Below are 20,563 nucleotides of genomic sequence, written 5' to 3' on the forward strand. Positions count from 1 at the left end.
CTGTCTGTCTGCCTGTCTGTCTGCCTGTCTCTGTCTCTCTCTCTCTCGATCTCTCTCTGTCTGTCTGTCTGTCTTTCTCTCTGCCTGTCTCTCTGTATGTCTGTCTCTGTCTGTCTGTCTGCCTGTCTGTCTGCCTGTCTCTCTCTCTCTCTCGATCTCTCTCTGTCTGTCTGTCTGTCTTTCTCTCTGCCTGTCTCTCTGTCTGTCTGTCTCTTTGCCTGTCTCTCTGCCTGTTTGTCTGTCTGTCTGTCTCTCTCTGTTTGCAGGTATGTACTGTGACCTGTCTGTGGACGGTATAGGGACCTGTTGGCCTCGTAGTGCATCAGGAGAGCTGATCTCCAGACCCTGCCCTGAACAGTTCAATGGCATCCACTACAACACCACCAGTATGTACCTGTCTGTCTACCTGTCTCACTACCTGTCTACCTACCTGCTATGTGATCAGGTTTTGCTTATTGAATACTGTAGCTGTGCCACAACTCAGGGGCTGGATTCAACAAAGGATCTGGCCAAACTGTTCCTCTTCCACAAACTCATGGTCTATTCAGGTACAAATTAAAAAATACCCTCAAATGGTCAACAAAGTGTAAGTACCAGAGGTAAAATGGTTTGTCCTACTTCATGACCCGTGAATTCTGGTTTATTCTGAGTTGACAAAAATCCCCTGAACAGCCCTTTAAAGGCCAGTCCACACAGAGGGTTTTTCTACAAGCATTTGACGTCTGCCACTCACCCGTCTCACAGAACTGATACACTTCTATTTGATCAGATATATCAATCCACACTGACCCTGAGACCCCCATGTTTTTACTCTCTGAGTGTATTTTTTGTTCTGAAGTATAATCTCCACAGATGGTTAAATGATACAAATACCCTGCTGTTTACATAATATGCTGTAAAAGTGAACTTATTGAGTGTATCAGCAATGGCTGATCAAGGCTCTCAGTGTGAGTTTGAGCTTTCACTCTAGGCAGATTAACCCACCCGCTGCGGTGAGTGGTAAAGTTTTTCTCCATGTCTGCATCTTTGGAGGTGGTTCTGTTGTTTACCTATGCAACATCAGGAGTTTTTGCTCTAGAGCAACCTTGAACTGCTCCTGAACACACATCACTAACTTAGTATACCTTTGGACAGTGTAGGTTAGTGCTTTGTAGTCAGGGTAGGCAGCTTGGACTAGTCTAATTACATGACACAGAGGTACCCTAAATACCTGGGACTAACATCCCTGCCCAGGAGTACCCTACAACTGAAATCAACACGTCTGTAAAGAAGAACAATACTTATTTTTTCCAGTGGAGCATACATGAAAACATGAGCGGGCAGCTGTAGCTCAGTTGATTGAGCGGGTTGTCCACTAATCGCAGGGGTGGTGGTTCAATCCCGGCACCTGTCCTTGTGCCGAAGTGTCCCTGGGCTAGACACTGAGCCCCAAGTTGCCTCACTTGTAATTCACTTTGGATAAAAGCATCTGCCAAATGAGGAAATGTAATCTAATGTAATTTTGGATATCAGTCAGTCAGCCTGCCAGTCGGTTGGCTGAACAGAGGTCAGAGTTGGTGTGGACCCACCGGACCGAACACTTCAGTTCTGCTTTCACAGTCTCACATATCTCTTTAAATGTGGACTGATAGTGAAGCAGCTGAATAGTCTGCGGGTTATGGACCGTGGGCAGCTATGTTTTAAAGGGTCAGTCAGCCTCTTATGATGAAGTGGGACACAGTATGTTGGAGTTAACACAGTAATCTTCATCTCTCCTCGGGCCTCAGCCAATCAGAAGCTGCCAATTAAGTGTTAGCCAATCACAGTTAAATACTGTGTGGTCTCACTGACATCCAACAACAGCCTGGGGAGACGGCAGAGGATTTACACTACTTCCCAGTAGAAGTGTATTTGTGTCTGTGTGTGTGTGTGTGTGTGTGTGTGTGTGTGTGTGTGTGTGTGTGTGTGTGTGTGTGTGTGTGTGTGTGTGTGTGTGTGTGTGTGTTAAGAAGAACCAGCTGGATCTCATGTCTCCCTCCACCTTCATCACCATCACTGTCATCATTATCATCACTGTCTCTTCACACACAGAGAAATACCTTTGCTGTCTCTCCTCTGATGTCATCAAATCTCCGGCCTCTGATTGGATGGCGCTTGGCTAACACTGTCTCAGCTAACAGACTGAGCTAGTTGAGTGTTCAGTCAAAACGAGTCAGAATGAGTAGTCAGTATTTGGTGGATGTAATGTGATTAACATCCCCCAACACTGAGGGGGAGGGGTGGTGTTGGTGTGGTTGGGTGGGGAGGGGAACTGTAACACCAGTTATAGGACAAAATTAAAGCTCTGGTGTTGCCGTGGTTACGTTGCAGTTGCTTATGCCACACGATTAATATTTCGGTGTCTGATTCATCAGCTGTGAGTTAAATTGTTTCACATTGAAGTCGATCCATTCTGAAGGTCTGTGTGCAGGTGTACTGAGGAGAACTGGTGCTGGTTTAAAGGCAAAGGGGGGTCACAGCAAATACTGATCTGATACTGATCTGAGAATACTTACATACTTTTACTCCGGTAAGATTTTTGGTGCAGTACTTTTACTTGTAATACAATATTTTTCACTCTGTGGTATTTGTACTTTTACTTAAGAAAAGGATCTGAGCTACTTCTTCCATCATCTTCCCACGGTCTGATAATCTTTTCATATGACCAGAATATGTGGGAATGGTTAACATTTATATGCTAAACATTGTTGCTGAGTATGTATGTTGTTTTGTTTTTTTAACGTGAGGACTGATGAATTAAATTCTTCCAATCTGTTAACCTGTCTTAGATACATAGACAGCTGGTCGTCCTTTGATACTCTACATTTAGCTCTCACATTTTACAATGACACATACAAAACTGTAATTTTATGGATTTGTTGATACATTTTTCAGAAAAACACCTGACAGGACTTTAAAAATTGTGAACCTGCCTTTTAATTTAATCAGTTTCATATTGTCAAATGTTTTGCACAGTTTGAAATAAATTAGTTAATCAGTTTATTATTAGGCTAAAAACTGATTTCACAAAGTAACTATTACCCTCCTTGTGTGTGTGTGTGTGTGTGTTTGTGTGTGTGTGTTTGTGTGTGTGTGTGTGTGTGTGTGTGTGTGTGTGTGTGTGTGCGTGTGTGTGTGTGTGTTCAGACCGGGTGTACAGAGAGTGTCAGTCTAATGGCAGCTGGGCTCCTCGAGGAAACTACAGTCAGTGCACCGAGATCATCGTCCTGGTGAGACTCATCAATACACTGATGAATACAATGACTGATCACTACACTCTGATCAGCATATTCTTATCAATAAAGTCATTGGTCAGCTCTCAGCAGCTAAACCAGACACACCAAAGCAGATTCCTCTGTTAGTAAAACAGAGGAAACACGATACATAACTTAGGGAGAGTGACACACAATAACAATAACAACAATAAGAAACATTAAAAATAATAAGAAACAATAAACAAAATTAATGAAAACAAATGTCAGAAACTACAAGCAGTAAGTAACTTAAAGATAATAGGACAGAAGGACAGATACAGACCGAGTTTTTGTAACTACAAATGATGATGGTGTACACTGATATTTGCCTGAAGGAATGTTTGTGTTGTTTGTTGCCTAGCAATGGTTTTTTACAGACGTTAAACCAAGCGTTGCACATACTTGACTTTGAAACCTTGAATGAACGAGCTGCACTTGAAAGCAGAATCCAGACAGCAGATGTGGAACTGTTATTATTAAATATTCAATTATTTATTTCACAGCCTTTGAATTCTAATTAAAATGACATTAAATAAAAGTGAAAGGTGTTGTAGCTTCATCAGACCAACCCTGGACCCTGGATCAGGGCACAGGAATCTGATAGGTACTTACAGGTAGTTTTGTTGGAAGGCACAGAACCAGTGGCTGTAGAAAGATAAACACGACAGACGACTGCACAGATAATTTACTGACCTCAAAAAGTGGCTTTAGAGTTCAGCCCCTCTTTAAAGATGAAAAATGTCTTCATGTTTGTCCTAAAAGGAAGAGAACACGTATGTCCCCAGACACATGAAACAGGAAAACACTCCTAGTACCAGTGTGTGTGTTTGTGTATGTATGTGTGCTGAAGTCAACAAATCTATTGGGTGATAATGTGTTTTTCTGATACTGTCATCTATAATGGATCACACACACTCAGAGGGCAGAGATTAGTTCTGACTGTTTGTTGACCTCAAACCACTTAGTACTGTCTGTCTATACGTCTCTCTCTCTCTATTTGTCTCTCTCTCCTTTCCTCTTTCTCCCATTTCCTGTTTGTGGCGTGAGCTTGAGTGGGGATGGTGGACATGCGAGTAGCGCAGAGTTTTGAATTGTTTTCTGTCCCTGTTTTTGGATTTTCCACTGTTCTATTCATCTGTCCTAGTGCATGATCAGGTAAACTTTCTTAATAATTTCATTGGGTGTTTGCCGAGTAATCGGTGGTTTTGTCAGGTAGTTTTCGGGAGGGATGGTGTCTTCCGAGAAGCCACCTCCGTCTACCCGGCAGGGAGTAAGGATAGTCCCACCAGATAGTAACATAACCATGGAGGAGGTTCCGTTGGCTGTAGCTGAACAGGTAGGACACGATAAATCATCTTTTGCATCGAGAATGAACAGTGCAGTGGTTGTGTTTATGAAAGATGAGCATCATGTTCATCATCTGATTGAGAGTGGCGTGTTTATCAGGGAGACTTTTGTGCGGGTCTCCCCACTGTCAGTTCCCTCCATGCTGATTACCGTATCCGGTGTTCCGCTGTTTGTACCTAACGAGTTGTTAGAGAACGAGCTCCATTGGTTTGTTAAATTTGCCAGTGGATTTAAAACAGTGAGTTTGGGATGTAAAGATCCCACACTGAAGCATGTTCAGTCTCTGAGGCGGCAGGCGTTCGTGTTCCTGGACTCGCCTACACAAACACTGGAGGTGTCTTTCAGAGTAAAGCATGGTGATGCCTAATATATGGTTTATGCCAGATCAGGACAGTTGAAATGCTTCAAGTGTGGGGATGTCGTTCACAAATGCCTTGCGTGTCTGCATAAACAGCAGGTGGATGCAGCGGGCGGCCCCGCTCTTGCCGAGGCCCGCTCGCACCAAGGCGGCGGGCGGCCCCCGCTCATGCCAAGGCGGCAGCAGATGAGTCAGTTTGTGCATTCGTTCAGAACCCCCCACTTGGACAGGTTTCACGCTGCGGGGAAAAAAGCAGTCTATCAAATCTACTTAAAGGTTCTGAACCTGCACTCTTTGGCAGGGGTGAAGGATTCGAGGTGGATTGATTTTTTTGGTCCAGACACTTCCCCGAAAGGCAGCTGGCGGTCCCTGCACAAGCTGCCCATTGAAAAGCGGACAGCAGACCTCCATTGAAGGGGTGTACGTGGGGAAATAGCTACAGACAGACACAGAGTGCACCTGGATCCAGGAGAGGACTGTATTTTCTGTTCTCCGACTGAGACCCTAGTACATTTATTTATCCTTCGGCTGTCAGCACTGTTTGTGGTTTTGCTAAGGTGGTTTCAGGGTTTTGGGGAGAATTTTTCTTTCGGTTTGTTCACTCTGGCCCCAAATACTGTGCAAAGAAGAAGACTGCATATAGATTGATGAAATTTTTATCTGGTTCTGCCAAGGTGGCCATCTGGTTGATGCACAGGAACCGGCTGCAGAGTACTGGCAGTGTGGAACTTGTGCCGGTTTTGCAGGGGCTGTTGAAGGCCCGACTGAAGGTGGAACACGCTTATTATCATATGATGGACAACATGAAGGCTTTCAAGTGTATTTGGGCTATTGGTGGGGGTTTATTCTCTGTCGGGCGGGACGGAGAGTTGATAGTTTTTGATAAGAGAAATGCATTTTTTGTGTTTGGGTGACTGGTGCTGGTTTTTTTTTTTTGGTGAAGATGTGACAATGATCTGGCTTCTCCTGATAATGGTTTAATAAAGGGAATTTTAAAATCAAATCTCTGTCTGTCTCACTCTCTCTCTCTCTGTCTGTCTCTCTGTCTCACTCTCTGTCTGTCTCTCTGTCTCACTCTTTCTGTCTGTAGTGAACCTAACTTGTTACTGGTTAAAGACACCATTAAATGAACCAGTAGCAACCATCATAATGAAGGAAAATGGTTCCACAGAACCTCAGTTGTCCTCAAGGCTTTTTCGCCCATGACAACAAAGTTTACCTGTTTCTTGAAACATTACTGAACTAATTACAGGTCTGAGGTCTACTTTCCCATCAGCCGTGGCCTCTGACACAGTAACATATTTTAGTGTTTCTGGAGAAATTTGAGGCAAAGAGCCACAAAAACTGATCTTTAAATTTTTTTTTGTAATGACAGGTTTACATTTACATTTACTCATTTGGCAGAGGCTTTTATCCAGACTAACTTACAAGTGAGGGACAACACTAAAGCTTACAATAGGAGACCTTGGAGTAAGTAGTAAGTACTAACTCTGTTCAAGGAGACAATGTGCACTAGAGATCAGTTAAAGAAGTGCCCGAATATGCACAGTAAGTACTAATTAGGCATGTTAGGTTGTTAGAGGTGTTAGGAGAGGAGTTGCTCTCGGAAGGGATGAGTTTTCAAGTGTTTCGTGAAGATAGAGAGGGATGCCCCTGTTCTGATTACATTTGGTAGCTTGTTCCACCATCGGGGAACCACAAACGAGAAAAGTCTGGACTGTGATTGCCTTGTGTGCAGGGATGGCAATGCTATACCACATTCCTTGGAGGAGCACACTGGCCGAGAAGGAGCATAAGCCTGTACGAATGAGTTCAGGTAGATGGGTGCAGACCCACAAGTCACTCTGTATGCGAGCATTTGTGACTTGAATTTGATTCGGGAAGCCACGGGTAGCTGGTGGAGGTCAATGAGCAGTGGAGTGCCGTGCTCTTTTAGGCTGATTGAAAACCAGATTTGTCAAACCGCATTCTGGACCATGGCCTGTACCAAGAGTAAGGTGGCATACTGAGTCAGGGAAGGCCTGATTCTTCTTATGTTGTATAGAACAAAGTGACATGACCGGGAGTCAAATAAAACATGGTCAGAGAAGGATAGCTGGTCATCAAACATGACACATGGTTTCTCATGACCTTGATTGGGTGAGAGATGAAGAGGTGATTTTGATCTTGACAGAGTGATGGAGAAATTGATTGGCCGGGATGACTAAGCGTTCAGTCTTAGAGAGGTTTAGTTGAAGATGGCGTTCCTTCATCCATGTAAATATGTCTTAGGGACAAGACAAGATCCATGACTGGCTCCAAGACTTTGGGGTCATCCGGTAGGTATGACAGGTATAGTTGGGTGTCATCTGAGTAGCAGTGATATGAGAAGCCATGCGAGTGGATAATTGGGCCTCGGGAGGTGGTGTGCCATGGCACACTGAAGGAATGCGCGTTGAGATAGGATTCAAACCAAGAAAGCAAAGATAAGGACTGAGGACTGATTTGCATCTCTGCCTGCCCGTAGGGCTTCTGTCACAGAAAATAGAGCTGTGTCAGTGGAGTGGCCGCTCCTAAAGCCCGACTGACTTTGGTCCAATCTGCAAAAACACGTCAGCTGCTACAAACACACACACACACACACACACACACACACACACACACACACACACACACACACACACACACACGCACACACACACATCGGAGAACAAACAAACATGAACCACAATGTCCAGAGAATGAACCATCTGGTGTATGTGTGTGTGTGTGTGTTTGTATGTGTCCATATGTTGTGTCACGTAACACAGTTCGTTTCTGTTTCCCACTGAGAAAATCTGTCTCCTATCTCCTCTTCTCCTCTGATTGGACAGATGAGATGGCTGCTGGCCAATCTCAGAGCTATAATTAATTATAGAGAAAGGTGTGTGTGTGTGTGTGTGTGTGTGTGTGTGTGTGTGTGTGTGTGTTTGTACAGTCAACGGAGACCGAGGATAAAAGAAAAGTTGAATAAATATTCATTATCAGAAAACACACACACACACACACACACACACACATACACACACACACACACACACATACTGGTACTTCTGTCTATGTGAGGACACTCGTTGACAAAATGCATTCCCTAGTCCCTAACCCTAACCCTAATCCTAAACCTGATTCTAACTTGAACCCTAAAACCAATTCTTAACCTTCAAACAGCCCTTTGAAGGAATGAGGACAGTCCAAAATGTCCTCACTTTTCCCCAAATTTGCTCACTCTGTCTATAATTCACAAATATGGTCCTCACGAAGATAGAAGTCCAAGTACACACAGACACACACACACACACACACACACACACACATACACACAGCATCTGACCCATTAAAGAAACCTTCAGGATGATACTTGAAGCGTTAAAAAGTGTTGCAGCTGGTTTCACATCTGTACTTCATCTGATCCAGACCCAGAGAGAAGCTGATCCAGAGTCATCTTTTAATCCTGGTCCGGTTCATCTTCACACTGACTTTTTATAAACAAAGCAGGAAGAGTTAAGATTATGCCAAATGGCTGAAAGATAGCTCACTGATTTGACAGTTTTGGTGATGATTTCATCCTGCATCAACAGGAGCCACAGAGTGAATTCAGATTGTGATTGGGTCATTAAAGTTTGTTGGTTTGTTTGTTTGTTTATTTGTCAACCAGATTAAGCAAAAACTACCAAAACGATTTGCACCAAACTTGGAGAGATGGGGCTTGGGCCAGGGAAGAATCCATTTACATTTTGGGGCATATCCAGATCATTTACTATGAATTTGAATTTTTTTCCTCTGAAGTTTAGCGTATGTTGTTTGACACCGGCCTTGAAGGAAGTATGTTCTCCACTGAGCACATTTTTGTAGTTTATGTAGCATTTATCAAAACCAGAGATTACAAAGTGCTTTACAAGGAATGAAAAATTAAAATGAAAAACATAAAAACATACAGTGGCGTCAGAAAGTGTTCAGATTCTTCATTTTATTTTGCTGTAAATTTAATTTCAAAGTGATAAAATTACAAAGTGAAAACATGTTTTTAGAATTTTTCTGTGCAAATTTATTAAAAATCAAAAACTGAAATCTCTCATTAAGAGAGGGCAGTTTATCCCATTCTTCCCGGCAAATCCTCTCAAGCTCCGTCAGATTGGATGGGAAGCGTCTGTAAACTGCCATCTTCAGGTCTCTCCACAGATGTTCTATGGGGTTTTGGCTGGGCCACTCAAGGACATTCAGAGACTTGTCCTGAAGCCACTCTAGTGTTGTCTTGGCTGTATGCTTCAGGTCATTGTCGTTCTGAAAGGTGAACCATCACCCCAGTCTCAGGTCACATGCACTCTGGAGCAGGTTTTTTCAAGGACTTCTCTGTATTTGGCTGCATTCATCCTTCCCTCATTTCTGACCAGTCTCCCCGTCCCTGCTGCTGCGAAGCCCCCCACAGCACAATCCTGCCACTACCATGCTTCACTGTAGAGATGCCAGGTGATGAGCAGTGCCTTGTGTTTGCCAGAAATAGTGTTTGGAATTCTGCCCAAAAGGTTCAATTTTGATCTGTTCAGACCAGAGAATCTTTTTCCTCATGTTCTCAAAGTGTTCAAATGCTGTTTGTTAAACTCCCTTCAGACTGTTATGTCTTTTTCGAAAAGTGGCTTCCGTCAGCCACTCCACCATAAAGGCCTGATTGATGGAGTACTGCTGAGGTGATGGTCTTTCTGGCAGGTTGCCCCATCTATGTAGAGGACTTCTGAAGCTCCATTAGAGTGACTGTTGGGTTCTTGGTCACCTCCCTGACCACGGCCCTTCTTACCCCATTACTCAGTTTGGTCGAGGAGTTCTCGTGGTTTCCTTCTATTTCACAAGTATTCAGGTGACCCTGCTCCTGGGGACACTCAAAGCTTTAGAAATTGTTTTATACCTTTGACCTGATCTATGCCTCACCACAGTTTTATCGCAGATGTCTACAGAGAGTTCCTTGGACTTCATGGCTTGATTTTGTCCTTACATGCAGTGTGACACTTGGGACCTTATATACACAGGTGTGTGCCTTTCTAGACTGTGTCAAATCAATTCAATTTGCCACAGGTGGACTCCAGTCAGGTACTAGACACATCTCAAGGATAATTAAAGCAAACAGGATGCACCTGACCACAAATTAGAGGCACAGCAGGGGTTTTAATACTTTGTTAAATGATAAATTAGTTTAAATGTTTAAATGGTTTTAGATTTTCAATAAATTTGCAAAGAAATTCTAAAAACGCAATTTTACCTTGTCATTATGGGTTATTGAATGTAGACTGATGGGCAAAAATTTGATCTATTTAAAATTGAATCTACAACACAATAAAGTGAAGGATCTGAATACTTTCTGAAGCCACCGCATTTGTTACACATGAATTTCACAAATAAACCAACCTGCAGATTCAGTGTCAGCCTCCTTGACTCACTCACAGTGAATTAAAACTGATTTTACAGTCTGAGTTTGTAAATTAACAGTTAGAGACAGGAGGAAACATTACAGGAATATTCACTGTGAACTGATAAAGTAACAGAGAGTCAGATCCAACTACAACAGACCACAGGTTTAACTGCTTCTGATGGTCTGATTGATAAGGGAAAATACCTGTTACCATGGTTACCAAACTATTTGCATAAAAATACACATGGTTACAGATTGATTATAAGATCTCTTCCAGAAAACTTCACAGATCTTAGATCATTTTTTTAGTAGTTTAGTCCTGTGTTTGGTCCGTTTGCTTTCAGACCACAAAAAATCAACCAGAGTCTAGTTGGAAGCAGGACCTTCAGTTCTTTACAGCTGGTCTCAGTTTGGTTGTTTTGTCCACACCGGAAACACACACCTGTGGGTTTGTCTGTGTCTAACCTTTATTTTTCCTTAGTCTTACCTGTGTGTTTCCTGTGTTTTCTCTGTATTATCAGAGGAAGAGTAAAGTCCATTATCAGGTTGCTGTGATCATCAACTATCTGGGCCACTGTATCTCTCTGGGAGCGCTGCTGCTCGCCTTCACTCTCTTCATGAGACTCAGGTAACACATCTGTCTCTCTGTCCACCTGTCTAAACACAGTAACTTCCCAATGTATTAAAACTTGTTGGTCTAAATGTATAACACAGATAATGCCGTGATGCAGTTTTGTTGTTTAACTGTAAGGAGTTTGAAGAAGAGATTTACCTGTTTTCATGTTGTTCAGGTGTTTGACTGTGGACAGAGCTCTCTACTAAAACCACCTGGAGATTGTATTACTGTTGCTGTCCACAGCTGCTCTATACTTTATGAAAAGCTTCTCCTTCAGTTCATTAAATCCCTGCAGCATCTGAAGGCAGCAGGACCGATATATTCTGCAGTCTCTGAGAAGTGCTGCACCAGACTGAAGTGCCGCTTCAAACGGCTGTTCACTGTGTTTACCTTCATTAAATCACCTGAAAGTGACACTGGGCTGTGGTATAACTATACAGACCTCTACACACATAAGACTAGTTAGTTATAACTTGATTTTCTGCTTTTTTATGAAGGAGACATCTGGTTACCAGGGTCATCATAGGCAGTTTACCAACTTTCTTTTTAGCAAAAGTATAATCTCATGTTTTATCCTTGAAAAACACTGGATTGCAAACGCTGATGTGTAACATTAATTACTAAACGATCTGTGCCATAAATTAGAATGATTGCCAAAGTAGCATTGGTCTGATATAATTATATAAATTCTATCAAATAATTATTATTGTAACTATCTGATGGAAAAATATACATACATACATACATACATACATTTTCTGCTGCTTATCTGAAGTCAAATGGATGTGGCAGCAGATTAAGCAAAGCAGCTCAAGCATCCCTCTCCCCAGCAACCTTTTCCAGCTCCTCCTGGGGGATCCTGAGATGCTCCCAGGCCATATTAGATATATAGGAAACTCATTTCAGCCGCTTGTATCTGTGATCTCATTCTCGTTACCCAAAGCTCATGACCATAGGTGAGGGTCGGAACGTAGATTGACCTGTAAACCAAAAGCTTTGCCTTTTGGTTCAGCTCCCTCTTCACCACAACAGTCTGGTAAAATGCTTGCTTTACTGCTGATGCTGCCCCAACCCGACTGTCATTCTCCTGCCTCATCTTACCCTCATTCGTGAACAAGACCGCGTATCTCGGGGTTAAACTGCCTTACTTGGGGCAGGAACTTCGTCCCAACCCAAAGGGAGCAATACACCGTTTTCTGGCAGCGAACCATGGCCTAAGACTTGGACGTGCTGACCCTATTCCCGCTGCCTCACACTCAACTTCCAACCACCCCAGTATATGTTGGAGGTCACGGTCTGATGAAGTCAAAAGAACCACATCATCTAAAAAATGGCAATTCTGCGGCCACACCCACTGAAAATGTGTTTGACTTCCTGCCCAGAATATGGACAAAACTCTCACTCCTGTTATATAGGGACAGAATGGCTCATAGCAATGGCCTCGCAACCCCATATTCCCGCAGTACCCCCCACAAAATCCCCTAGGGACCTGGACATAGGCCTTCTCCAAGTCCACAACGCACATGTAGACTGGATGGGCAAATTGCCCCAATAATTCCAGAACACACTCCATTCCCCCTTTTTAAAAATGGGAACCCCCGACCCACCTGCAGACTCCAAGAAGGCTGGATACTCTCTACTGCCATTAGGTGCTGTTGTGGAAGATTTTCTGCAAGACACTGAACACAATTAAACACACAAAACACTGATACGGTTAAAGTGAAATATAATGTAAGTCACTATATAGGAGACATACAAACCTTATCTCAAAAGGTCAAAGGAGATTCTCTCAATAGAAAGACTCTTAAAAACATCTTTATGGTGCTTCTTGACACAAAGAACTTAGTTCCAATTGGTTCTTTACTTCAACCCATACACATCATCCAATAGGATAGAAACATAAATAATGTTCACACTCTGCCCACGCACTGGTCATAAATTGAAGCTCGGAAAGACATAGCTTGGCTTATTTCCATTTATTGTAAGGCTGCAGGATGCTCCATAGGTAGGCCCCCTGGACTCATAAAACATCTGTCTAAGGCCCCTGGGAGAGACCTTGAAATTTCTATAGGAGCATCACGCAAAGTGAATAAATGATAAACCAACTTTTCTTTCACAGTGCATAGCACAAACAACAGTCAGAGCCTACCTCTTAGCAACTTGCAGTCACATTGAGGCAATCCTCTTGCTCTCCAGGGAGAACTCCAACACAGTGGCGCTCAGCCAGGTGCTTGTGACCAGATGGGCTGTGTCCGACCGGGCTCCATGGGCCAAGGCCCAGTCACCAGATGCTTGCCAGCATGCTCCCCTCCCATGTCTGGCTCCTGGAGGGTGCCCCAGTTTCCCTGATCCGGGCTAGGTGATGCAGCTCAGAAGCTCTTAGTCTGGCCTCTCCCCTGGGACCAATTTGCCTTCAGAGACCCTACCAGGGGCTGATGCCCCTGACAACACAGCTCCCAGGATCACTGAGACACAAAAATCCCTCCACCACGTTATGCTGGCAATTCTCATAGGAGTACATACGTACATAAAAAAAAAATAAAGCTACATAAATTATGAAAAAAGATAAAACAAAAATAATGATTCATACTAGACTGTTAATGTGTCCACATTTAGATAAATAGCTGGTTTTCTTTGTCCTTCTTGGTTGGAGAGTTGTACCAATCACACACAGATGTACATACATACCCACGTGGGAGTTTTAGTAAATTATCACACGTACATGCATCTCTTCCTCCATGACCCTTATGACCCCCACAGTATCTGTGTGCGTGAGTGTGCGTGAGAGTGTGTCTGTTACTCTGTGTGTTACTGTATGTATGTGTCTGCTGGAGGATGTCCAGTCATTGTTGGAAGATTAAAGATCAAAGGGAGTCAGAGGAGAACAGATTAGAGACACAGATGAAATTAAGCTTCAATCCAACAGATTCCTTTTGTATTTTTGTGTCATGCTGAGAATCAGATTCTTATGTTTTGATTAAATCTTTACATCTGTTAAATTATTACAAATATCTGTGGACATTTTCTACTGAGTTTGGTATGCAATGGGTATGCAGTGGTATGTAACACCTCCAGGAAATAGCCAAAGCCTCACAATCTGAAGTGTAACACACACTGGCCACATCATGTAGTGTGGTATCAGTTGATGGCAGTAGCACAAACCGGATGCTCAGTAGAGTCCTTAAGGATGTGCAGGAGTTTTGGTGAACGAGATCCTCCTCCAGTGTGTTTTACCTTTGAGTCTGACACAGACAAAACTCAACGTATCCCACTTACTCTGCTTTTATGTGTCATCAGACTGTTAGTGTTTGAGATGGAAGCTTAACAGCCTAAAACAGTCACACTCAATACCGTGACAAACTGATACTGACTTTATCTAAAACATTTTCATTGACCAGAGACTCTTCCTCCCATACATGTACTGTACATGGTACAGACAGGTACAAACAGGAACCTTCAGGTCAAACAGGTACAGTCAGTGTGTGTTACTGTGCGTGTGTTGACAGGAGTATTCGCTGCTTGAGGAACATCATCCACTGGAATCTGATCTCAGCGTTCATACTGAGGAACGCCACCTGGTTCATCGTCCAGTTAACCATGAACCCAGCTGTTACTGAGAGCAACCAGGTAACACACACACACACACACACACACACACACACACACACACACACACACACACACACACACACACGGTGACCCTGTGTCCCTGACGACGGTCACCGTAGAGACAAGGTGATGATCTTCACTGAAGAGGTGATAAAACTGAAACACAGACTGAACATCATGTCACTTAAGCTCATGACATTCACACTGTGAAGGAATCCAGACTGATTTGATTGACAAGTTGTTTTTCCTTAACATCACTGGTTACCAACCCCCTCCCTCCAGGTGTGGTGCAGGTTGGTAACAGCAGCCTATAATTATTTCCATGTGACGAACTTCTTCTGGATGTTTGGTGAAGGTTGTTATCTCCACACGGCCGTCGTCCTCACCTACTCCACCGACAAACTCAGGAAGTGGATGTTCATCTGCATCGGCTGGGGTCAGTCTACCTCTCTGTTAGAACACCTCTCTGTCAGTACACTCATGTGCCAGTACACCTGTCTGTCACTCAGTAAACCTGTTTGTCAGTAAACCTGTCAGTACCAATGTCTGTTTGTCAGTACAAATGTCTTTCAGTATACCTCTCTGTCAGTACACCTGTCTGCCTGACTGCCTGTCCTCCTGGCAGTTGACCTGCTCACCTGTCTGTCTGTTTACAGGTATTCCTTTTCCCATTATAGTGGCTTGGGCTTTTGGGAAACTTAACTACGACAATGAGAAGTAAGTCACATAATTGCGATGGATGACAGTATTAAACACAGCAGAGAGTCAAACTTTTTCCCCCGTCTCCTGTTATTTCCCGTCCACTGCGGCAATTCAAACTTAAAATGATGCTGTGGTGGTCTGGCCTACTCTTTATGATTGGATCCTCATGTGCTCAGATGGGTAATGAAATAAAAGGTGTTTGGACCGGGGTGTGTTGGTGTGTTGCCACAGGTGAGAGGATGAGATCTTATTTTCTACATCAAAGCTGGGACAGTTATGAACAGAGCTCTTTGTGTCTGTCATCTCTATCAAGGAAACTAAACATGATCAGGAATGGTGTTAATGCAGCCGAGGTGTGGAAAACACAATAAAAAAATTTTAAAATTTAAAAACTAAAATTACAAATAAAATTCTTTTTAGCCAGAAACATACAGACAAAGGAAATAATCTAGACATTTAGAGTCAGAATATCTCCTGTATATTGTTTATCTTTACATGTGTGTCATAGCTGATGGTAGGAACACAGGCAGGCTGGTGCAGTGAAGTTACTTTAATTGATTAGTAATGAAGAGTGGTCTTACAGGCAGAAAGGCAGACAGGGAGGCAGGCAGGCAGTCAGTCAGTCAGTAGACTGACAAGTCACAAAATACTGGTTGCAGGCAAGTAACAAGAGCAGGCATCCACAGACTAAAAACCACAAAGGGCAATGATCTGACAACTGACTGAGGAAAAGGGAAGAAGGAAAACGAGAAACAGGTTTGTAGGTAGGAAGTTCCAGTGATTTGGAATGGGAAACAGGAGGAAAGTCTGAGGACATAGGGTGGGCAGAGTAAGACAGAAGAGACAGAAGCAGAATGGCCAACAAACACAGGGCTGAGACAGGAATCATGACACACATCCCGCTGAGAGAACCTGAAGTTAGATTTAGTTTACCATGATGCATCTCATCTTTACAATGTTGCATATGTCTCCCAGTTGTGACGCTTTGCTTTATACAACATAAGAAGAATCAGACCCTACCTGACCACTACTGCAATGCCCATTTAGTGGGTCTCCGGTCACGCAAAGTGAAACTTTTACAGATGGTCCAAAATGCGGTGATGTGTCTGGTTTTAAATCAACCTAAAAGGGCACATGTAACTCTGCTGCTCATTGACCTCCACTGGCTAACCATGGCTGTCCGAATCGAATTCAGGTCGCTAATGCTCGCATACAGAGTGACTTGTGGGTCTGCACCCATCTACCTGAACTCATTCGTACAGGCTTATGAACATCGTATGGCATTGCTGTCCCTGCACAAAAGGCAATCACAGTCCAGACTGTCTCGTTTGTGGTTCCCTGATGGTGGAACAAGCTACCAAATGCGATCAGAGCAGGGTCATCCCTCTCTATCTTCACGAAACACTTGAAAACTCATCCCTTCCGAGAGCAACTCCTCTCCTAACACCTCTAACACCCTAACATGCCGAACTAGTACTTACTGTGCACATTCGGTGCCCTTCTTTAACTGATCTCTAGTGCACATCGTCTCCTTGAACAGAGTTAGTACTTACTACTTACTCCAAGGTCTCCTACTGTAAGTTTTAGTGTTGCCCCTCACTTGTAAGTCAGTCTGGATAAAAGCCTCTGCCAAATGAGTAAATGTAATGTAATGACCTCCTGATCAGAGCCTAAGCTTAGGTTTAGGATCTCGTCTCCAAGGTATGGGGAGAACAGTGGGAACAAACACTGAACCAGAGACAGTGGATACATGTGAAGTTAAAGGTCTTTGATTTCCTACAGTATAAAAAGCTTCACAGAGATGTCAGAATGTACAACTGCCTTAGATACTGTTTTCACCAGTTTTATTTTCAGGGTGTGAAGATGCTTTTTCAATTTTGAATGATGAATGCATGAAGATTCTGAAGTTTTTGTTCTGAACAAGACAACTGATGTTACACATTCAGTTTCAGCACCACCACCACGACCTCACATGGTAATTAACAGTTCAGGTTATGAGAAGAACCAGATTATGGGGTGTCTGAAGCATCACTTCTATTGCTATGCCTTTTAGCAGGTAAATGCGCAGATTTAAAACAGAAATGAACATGTTGACTGTTGACAACCAATCAGAGGGCAGGATGCATCCACAATGTTATCATGATGAACATCAATTTTAGGAGGTGAAGGAGGAGCAGAGAGAAGCTGATTGGTGGTTGTGTTTGGTTGACAGGTGCTGGTTTGGAAAGAGGCCGGGAGTTTATACAGACTATATCTACCAGGGCCCCATGATCCTGGTCCTACTGGTAAGAACACATCCAGTCCACCTTACATACATCCAGTCCAAATTAAATACGGTCTATCTCAGCTGATCCAGTCAGTCCACCTTAAATTGTGTCAATGAAGACACTTCGCAGCAGAAAGACGCACCACTTTTCCATTCTTCTTCTATTTTCTTTGAAAAACTCATAAACAGGCCTTTGGTAGATTTTATTTTCAAAGCTGCTCAAACCGTCTGTAATATATTCTCTTCTTAACTCTTCTGTCTATTCATGTTGGTCTCAGTGGGTCTTTAAATACAAACATCACTTTATTCCTCCAGATAGCAGGAGGTCCTGCAGTCTCCAACATCTTCTGACCTCTATCAGCGTCTGTCTGTGACATGAATGGTTGTTAGAGATCTAGGTTTTTAACAGTAACATTTTCTTTTATCAGTCAACATAAAAGGGAGCTTTAAGGTCCTCTAAATATTTAACATGAAATCAGATAAACCTGATATATACTGAGAACTTATTGTCTGTTTAGAAATATCAGGTTCTACCTGCAGCTGCTATCTCGTTCTACTTCAGTTGATCTTTAAATGACCTCCTTTAACCCCAGACAAAGGTGGAACCTGATTGGTCCTGCTGTGTTCATTATGATCACCCACTGATGTAGGTAGAACTTTGTAGAACCAAGTAAGAGAACAACTTTTTTTTAGATCATAGGGCATTGATGTATAAACTATAAATAAACCTTCACAAATGTTAATAACTTGTGAAAGAACATCGTCATGTGAAAAATCCTTTGTTTGACTAAAAAGTCAGACTCTGATGATCCTGAGAAGTTAAAACAAAGATGAGGACTCAACACAAACAACAATATGAACTCTTTATGAACTCTGCTCGTCTGCTCCTCAGATCAACTTTGTCTTCCTGTTTAACATCGTTCGGATCCTGATGACCAAACTGAGGGCGTCCACCACCTCAGAGACCATCCAGTACAGGTAAGAGCCAAACAGGAAATGTATTTAAGACTGGTGAAAAGACAGGTCACAATGCATGAAAACAGCTCTTCATAATGCCCCAGATCAGAAATAGAGTTAAAAGACAAAGTATCTGCAGATGCACAAAACTAAAGGCTGATTATAATATGTAATATTCAGTATGTATATGGTAACTAAAGAATTAGTCATATTTAGTATGTATGTTTAACTAAAGAATTAGTCTTATAAAGTATGTTGTAACTAAAGACTTAGTCATATATGGTATACATGTTATTGTTCAGCTGAGATGATTTTAAATTCAAAGCATTTGGGCCGAATCCCGCTGTTCAGTCCCCGTGCTGCTGCTGTCTGTTGTGGTTTTACTGCAGAATTTGGTCTTTACTGTCTGTTCTACTCTTTACTGTCTGCTGTAGTTTTACTGGCCATTGTAGTTTCATGATCTATTGTGGTTTTACCATCTGTTGTAGTCTTCACTTTCTGTTTCTGTCTTTACCATCTGTTGTAGTTTTACAGTGGGATGTAGTCTTTACTGTCTGTAATAGTTTTACCGTCTGTTGTGGTCTTAACTGTTGTGGTGTATACTGCTGTGATCTTAACCGTTGTGGTCTTTACTGCTGTGATCTTTGATGATTTGGTTATGTTTTTCAGGAAGGCGGTGAAAGCAACTCTGGTTCTGCTGCCTCTGTTAGGAATCACCTATATGTTGTTCTTTGTGAATCCTGGAGGAGAAGACAAAGTCGCTCAGATTGTCTTTATCTACTTCAACTCCATACTCGAGTCCTTCCAGGTTCATCTCACATTACTGGATTATTTCATGGTTTAGACTCAGATCGGTCTGTCAGCAGTTTTTTCAGGTTTCGGGATTAATTTGAGTCACTTTAAATAAAAGCTGTGTCTGAACACACCTGCAGTTAGCGTTAGCTTAACTTCTGTTTACAGCAAGCTTTTAAGCACCTTTACCTTTTACCTTTACACTGACTGGGCCAGACTGAACAAAACAAAAAGACACCAGGTTCAACAGACCACATGACTGTTCCAGATTACCTAAATTACTAAATTACCTTAGTAGTAGTGTTAGCTTCTGTTAGCTCTGTTGGCACCCTGTTAGCTCCCCTTAGCAGCCTGTTAGCTCCTGTTAGCTCTTATTAGCAGCCTGTTAGCTCCTATTAGCAGCCTGTGTTAGCGTCTGTCAGCAGCCTGCTAGTAACCTGTTAGCTCCTGTTAGCTCTGTTAGCAGCTAACACTGTCTGTCTTTCTCTACAGGGATTTTTTGTCTCAGTTTTCTACTGTTTTCTCAACAGTGAGGTGAGTCTGGTGTTCCTCGGGGTTCTGTACTGGGGCCCAATTAGTTTTGATTTCCATCTCATTAAACAAGGTCACACAGACACATTTTAACATTTACATAGGGTATTTACCTGTCTTTCCATCTGTCTGGCTCTGTGCAGGTGCGCTCTGCGGTCAGGAAGCGTTGGATTCGTTGGCAGGATCGTCATTCCATCCGGAGCCGGGCGATGCGTGCCACATCACTGCCCACGTCACCATGCAGAGTATCCTTCCACAGCATCAAACAGTCCTCTAACCTTTGACCTCTGACAGACTGGGTCTATGTTGGGCCTGAACTCATCCAAACACAACCCGTGATGTAATTCCACTCAGCCAATCAGGGGTACCATTCTGAATTGGGATCAGTGGACAAGATCAGACCAGCCAATCACAGTGCAGGATACAGATTGTGGAGCTAATCGGACGGAGATCTGTCAGTCAGGTCTCTGTGTGGCCCCACCGCCCTTCATGTGCTAACCAATCACTGGACTGGACTAATCAACTGATTCCACAGGGTGACATGTCCTATCAGGCAGCTGGACTGTTCATGTTCTTTAATCAATAAGTTTATTTATTTATTGATATGTGTGTTATTGATGAGCTATAAATGTCTATATTGTAATATTGATCACCAGCTTTTTCCTATATAATAGAGCTAAAAACACACTTTCTT

The 20,563-nt window shown here is 42.8% G+C and overlaps 1 protein-coding gene across 1 annotated transcript; it reads left to right on the plus strand.

Moving 5' to 3' along the window:
• The first annotated feature begins 268 nt into the window (after positions 1–268).
• On the plus strand, positions 269–20,153 carry crhr1 (corticotropin releasing hormone receptor 1). Its single transcript, XM_040121773.1, has 12 exons — positions 269–386; positions 3,166–3,242; positions 6,769–6,777; positions 10,918–11,024; positions 14,519–14,639; positions 14,904–15,057; positions 15,278–15,338; positions 17,536–17,608; positions 18,482–18,567; positions 19,216–19,354; positions 19,831–19,872; positions 20,013–20,153. The coding sequence occupies exons 1-12, from the start codon at positions 269–271 to the stop codon at positions 20,151–20,153; spliced, it is 1,128 nt and encodes a 375-aa protein (XP_039977707.1).
• The last annotated feature ends 410 nt before the right edge of the window (positions 20,154–20,563 follow it).

Source organism: Xiphias gladius, chromosome 3, assembly GCF_016859285.1.
Source record: "Xiphias gladius isolate SHS-SW01 ecotype Sanya breed wild chromosome 3, ASM1685928v1, whole genome shotgun sequence".
In the NCBI taxonomy this organism is placed as follows: Eukaryota; Metazoa; Chordata; class Actinopteri; order Istiophoriformes; family Xiphiidae; genus Xiphias; species Xiphias gladius.